Source organism: Capra hircus, chromosome 19, assembly GCF_001704415.2.
Source record: "Capra hircus breed San Clemente chromosome 19, ASM170441v1, whole genome shotgun sequence".
NCBI lineage: Eukaryota > Metazoa > Chordata > Mammalia > Artiodactyla > Bovidae > Capra > Capra hircus.
In genome coordinates this window covers 49793901-49799668 of record NC_030826.1, presented here as the reverse complement: position 1 = coordinate 49799668, position 5768 = coordinate 49793901, and the positions used below count along the sequence as shown (strand labels likewise).

At 53.6% G+C, this 5768-nt stretch overlaps 1 protein-coding gene across 1 annotated transcript; it reads right to left on the bottom strand.

Annotated features, from left to right (window-relative positions):
* On the bottom strand, positions 1888–3549 carry SECTM1 (secreted and transmembrane 1). Its single transcript, XM_005694377.3, has 4 exons — positions 3462–3549; positions 2929–3243; positions 2312–2335; positions 1888–2063 (listed from the first exon to the last, which is right to left on the bottom strand). Exons 1-4 carry the CDS (start codon positions 3547–3549, stop codon positions 1888–1890), a joined length of 603 nt encoding a protein of 200 aa, XP_005694434.2.

The window sequence follows — 5768 nt, the reverse complement described above, 5'->3', positions numbered from 1 at the left end:
ATGTCCCATCTGAGATACTTCACGGTGAGTGAGGACTCCCAGATATCTGGCCTTCTGCGTGTATTTGGACTCCTTTTTTTTTTTTTTTTAATATGTATTTATTTGGCTGTGTCGTGTCTCATGGGCTCCCTAGTTGTGGCATGTAGGCTTAGCTGACCCATAGCACTTGGCAAGTGCAAGGCGAATTCTCAACCACTGGACCTCCAGCGAAGCCCTGGTTGGGACTTTTTAGCTTGTAAGACTCACAGCAGCTCCTTTCAGAGTTTTATTTTCTTCACTTAAAGATACATTTCTCAGCTCACTCGATTTGCTAGTCGGTTTAGTGTACTCATCCTGAGGATTAGCAATGTGGACATTTCGCAAAGCACTGAAGGCAGCACTTCTAGAAAACCCTTCTTTTATCACATTATATGTACCTTTTACAAACATATGCAATGAATCACCAACCAGCTCTATCTTTAAGGAGCTTGTCTACGCTGAAAAGAAAAGGCCACAGCGAGAAACTGGCAAAGGATGAAATAAGGGGGCTCACCCGTAAAGGCAAACATACAGTAAAAGAAGGAAACCATCCACACACACAGACAAGACAGCAAAAGCAGTAATCACGAGAGGAGGAGAGTACACAGGCAGGATATTTGAAATGCACTGGAAAGGAGAGATCAGCAACTTAAAACAATCATGCACGTAAGTGTAGACTGCTGTATCAGAGTCTCATGGTCACAACAAACCAAAAGTCTGTTATCATAGATATACACACAGAGAAGAAAAAGAAATTCAAGTGCAGCACTAAAGTCATCAAACCATAAGGGAACAAAAGAGAAAAGGAAGAAAAGAAGACGTCCCACCCCACCTCCAAAAAAACAGCAACAATGAATACACTCAGTGGGGTTGTGCAGTTTTGCTTATAAAGACATCTGGTATATATGATTTGGGATGCGGTTTGGGAACAGGAAGGGGCAGCACGTGGGGCAGGTGGCAGAGAGGGGAGCCCCAGGGCTGGGGAAGACCAGGGAGGTTGGACACAGATTCCACCAGCAGCCACCTGTCCGGCCTCCCATCCAGAGGGGCTGCTCTACCCTTTGGGGGTGGTGGAGGAGGCCTCATGCATCGTCTCAGGCCACTGATATCTTCATTTTGGTTCCGCAAGTGCTTCCTGGAAGGTCCCTCGAACTGGTTCTTATTCATGTTCTAAAGACAAGAGAGTGTCCATGATCAGCTGAGGACCCCAGACTGGGGCGTCTCCCAGGTGACCGCAGCATGGCCCTCCTGCCCTGGGGAGGAGCCCAGGCCTGGGTTGGGTGGTGGAGGGGGCGGGTCCTGTTAGGTCAAGTGCTATGGAACGTGAGATTTTTGCACTTTGGGCCCCAGAACCTGCTAAGGAGCCCTCCCTGGCATGTGCATCAGGAAGAGGCCAGGAAGTTGCCAAGCTTCCTAGTGCTCAGCCTGCTCTTCCCCGCACGCCCCCTCTGCAGAGTCCAGTGCACACAGCTCTCCAGCCCAGGCTCAGAGCCTCCTTACTTGGGGAAGTGGGGAGGATGGGAGGGATGAGAGCCATGCGCAGACCCCTTTACCTACAAGTGCGTCCTGTAGGAACATCCCCCACCCGCACATCTTAGGTCTCCTGGAAGGAGCAGGAAGCCCCCATGCCATCCCCCAGTGGGTCCTAGGGATGGTGTGGACTCCGTGGCCTGTCTGTGGTGGGGCATCTGTGTTCTGGGACTGGGACTGCATTTGCTGGCTGGGGTCCTCTGGGGCAGGGGTTCTGGCTCTCGGGGACCTCCAATGCTCCCCACTCTCTCACTAGTCTCGGTGGGTACAAGACCATGGGGCAGAGAGTCTATGCCAGGCCTGAAATGACCCCACCCCTCCCCCGCCCACAGACCAGGCTCAGAGGCCAATAGGTTCTGGAGCTTGAAGTTTAGAGAGCCACACCTTCGGAACCAGGCCAGTGTGCAGATCAGCAGGCTGAGGAGGACTACCAGGGAAAGGATGGGGAATATTACCAGCATCTGGCCCAGTGCGTTCAGGATTAAGATCAGAACAGGGTATGCTCATCTGCTGACCTGCATAAATGGCCGGGCCCTCCCTCCTTTGTTCACCTGTGCAGGAGCCCCACCAAGTAGGGGGCTCCCTCAAGGGGGACATGGCCTGTGCTTGGGAATCCCATGGATGGGAGAGTAGCAGGGGGATGGGTGCACGGGCTGGGCAGGGCTCCTGGCACAGAGGGTGAGGGTGTCTGCGGAGGGAAGACCCGAGGGGGCTTTCTGGGGGCTCCCCTCCTGTAGCCCAGGATGAAGACAGGAACACCTACCTGCAGAAGGTGTGAGGAGCAGATCTTGCGGGTATGCCAGACAGAGGGCAGATTGGTGGGGGCCTGCCCAGGGCCTACCCTGACACAGCCCTTCCGCCCCAGGTATCAGATGAGCCCTGGATACAGGAGTTCATGAAGGCCTCACTGGGTTCCCCGCCCAGGGACCAGCTAGGCTGAAGGGTGCCTTCTCTGCCCCTCCGACTGTTCCTGGTCTGGGGCAAAGCAGGACCCCTGCTTCTTGTCCCCGGCGCTCAGGGTGACACTGGCTGCATATGAACAGGCGAAGGGTGCAAGGGAGAGAACGATGGTGACTTGGGGAGCCTGCAGCCAATCAAGGTGTGGGGGTGGGAGAATAGGTGGTGTTTAGGGAGGGAAGGCCCCAGCTCCCTGAGCAGATAGGGACAGTGAGTAGCACTCGTGCAGGGACTGCCCTGAGAATCTCAGAGAGGGCACAGATGTGGCGAGGGTGGGGCATAGTGGAAATTCCCTTCAGGCCTCATCTCCGTGACTCTGGGCACCTCAAGTGGGCAGGAATCACTCTTCCTGAGTTGCTCCACACTCCTGCCTGCCAAAAAGAGAAGCTTGGGGGTCATTCCCCCCCACCCCGCCCTGCTCACCTAAGACGGCCAGGGTGGTGATTCTGATGTTTCTCTGGCGCCCATTCAGACTCCACTTGTACCGCCCTGCCTGGGTGACCTGGGCTTCTTGAATCACCAATTGAGCCTCACCGTCTTGAATCCAGAGCTGCCATCCATCCTGGCAGTAGTTTCCTGGGGCCTTTACACTGAAGATGAGCTCCCAGGGTGCCGTGGGGTTCGCTTTCAGGGAGATGTCGATGTGGGAGAAGGCATTGGAGATGCTGCAGCCCATCGTGGCTGGCTGGCCCTTCGACACAACAACCACACCCTTGGTGCAGTTGGGGTTGTCCCAGACTGTGGGGGGACAGTCACACGTGTGGGTTATGACAAGACCTCAGGACATCCACTGACTGCCCTTCCTGGCGTCACTGGCACTACCTGGAGCCTGGGCCCCTCCTGGCCTGATCTAGGTCTCTCCTCCCACACCCATCTTGCCCCTGCTGCATTCCCTCCCACCCTACTCCACCCCACCCGAGCCCCGCCGCCGGCAGAGTTGAGACCATGCAACTTACCTCCACTCTGAGCACTCCTGAAGGTGGCCAACAACAAGAGGACCCAGAACATCCTGGGAGCGAGGAGAGGGGATGCTGAGGTCAGCATGGCCAGCGGGACGTGGATGAGTTTTAAGGGGTCCCTTGTCCTCCTTACTGGTTTCGGGGACACTCCCTGGAGAGAAGGAAAGCTGATGAGTCAGAGTTCCCTTAGGCTCCTTCAGAAGCCTGTGAGAGGGGCTGCACCCTGGCCAGGGTGGGTGAGGGTCCCCAAGCTCCTTCCTGACCCAACTGTGTCATGACCCTTCTCGACACCTTTATAATGTGTGCAGTGGGACCACTGTCAGACAGATGAGAAACACAGATGAGACAGGAAACAGGTCCCTGGGAGACAAGTCCAGTTATATTGCTGGGGTTATCTTGAATTTTATATAAAACATGCAAAACGCCCTGAGCCATATGTCCTGTAGAGACGGGTCGTGACACACAGAATCTCGTGTGGCCACTTGAACCTGACACCAGCCTGAGACCACCTTGGATGCCCCCTGCCCCTCTTCTGCTCTTGCATTCTGAGGATTGGCATTTGGGGACACTTGGTCCACTCTCCAGATTGGCTTTTATCAACAAAAGCATCTTCCTGTGGAACTCGAGATTCACAGTCCGGAAAGCTGAACTTTCACTTCCTCTGAGACAAATGCTCATCTCAGGCTTTGGCATCCAGTAAAACTGACATTTGGGCTTCCCAGATGGCACAGTGGTAAAGAATCTGCCTGCCAATGCAGCAGACACAAGAGAGGAGGGTTCAGTCCCTGGGTCAGGGAGATCCTCTGGAGCCGGAAATGGCAACCAACTCCAGGAGTCTTTCCTGGGACATTCCATGGACAGACTCAGACATGACTGAGCGACTAACATTTTCACTTTTCATAATGACATGTAGCTACTGATAGGTACTACACAGAGGATGAGATGGTTAGATAGTATCACCAACTCAAGGGACATGAATTTGAGCAAACACAGGAAATCGTGCAGGACAGAGGAGCCTGGTGGGTTACAATCCATGGAGTTACAAAGAATGGGATGTGACTCAGCAACTGAACAACAACAAAAAGTAGCTTCACTGCCTGAAAAATCCTCTGTGTTCCATCCATTCATCCATCCTTCCACCCAACTCCTGACAACCATTGATCTTTTTACTGTGTCCAGAGTTTTGCCTTTTCCAGAAGGCCATGGAGTTGGTACCCTTTGGTTTTGAATTCCGTGTCTCTGATTCTTTTTTTCACTGTGCAGAGTGCTGGGCAGAAGGGCCAGGAGCAAAGGAAAGTGTGGATGGAATCGCTTCCAGGAGCTGGGGGCCATTGGTGACCAGCCCCAGTCCTGACTCCAGGAGACTCTGGGTCAAACAAGGAGAATGAAATGGCAAGGGACAGTCTCAGCCCCCAGACCCCTGTGACTGGTGCTGCTGTCTGCCGCTTCCCTTGATTTTCTGAACTTGCTTCTATTCTAATTTACCGTCAGAAGGAGAGCCTTCTTTTCTCACATAAGTACAGCATTTGCAGTTCAGGAAGAAAGAAGTCACTGGAGAGACGCGTGTTCTGTGCACACACACGGATGTGATTTTACATACGTGGAATCAGCTTAGACAGCCCACTCCTGTCTCTCTCTTCTCGCCCTCTGTACTGTATGTACTGGGGTGAATGTTGTTGTTCTTTAGTTGCTAAACCGTGTCTGATTCTCTGCAACCCCATGTACTGCAGCCCACTAGGCTCTTCTGTCCATGGGATTTCCCTTGCAGGAATGTTGGAGTGGGCTGCCATTGCCTTCTCTAGGGGATCTTCCCGACTCAGGGATCAAACTTGCCTCTCCTGCATCGGCAGGCACTTTCTTTCCCACTGATCCATCAGGGAAGGGTGAAAGGTGGCCCCAAAATACATGTCCACCTGGAACATGTGAAGGTGACCTTCCTTGGAAATAGAGCCTTTGCAGCCACAAATAAAGAGGAGGTCGTGTTAGAGCAGCGTGGGCCCCTGTGTAAGGTGCCTGGTTTCTTGTAAGAAGAGAGAAATTTGTCAGAAACAGACAAGAGAGCGGCCCAGAGCTGACAGAGGCACAGACTGGAGGGATGTGGCCACAAGTGAGGGGCCGCCAGGGCCACCAGAAGCTGGAAGAGACAAAGAAGGTATTTCCCTGCGGTCCTGCTGACACCTTGATTTTGGATTTCCGGCCTCCAACCTGGAGGAGGGCAAACTTGCTTCTTTCGATCCCTTGTTTGTGGTCCTTGGTCACGGCTGCCCCAGGACACTCACACTGGCCCCCTCTTTCCCCAGACCT

Bases quoted from the DNA above. Each gene is read 5' to 3' on its own strand.
- SECTM1 (XM_005694377.3), bottom strand. From the start codon at position 3,549: ATGCTGACCTCAGCATCCCCTCTCCTCGCTCCCAGGATGTTCTGGGTC. The intron at 3,244-3,461 runs GTAAGTTGCATG...GTCCCCCCACAG, and splicing joins CAGGAGTGCTCAGAGTGGAG to TCTGGGACAACCCCAACTGC. The intron at 2,064-2,311 runs GTAGGTGTTCCT...CCATTTATGCAG, and splicing joins GCTCCTCACACCTTCTGCAG to GTCAGCAGATGAGCATACCC.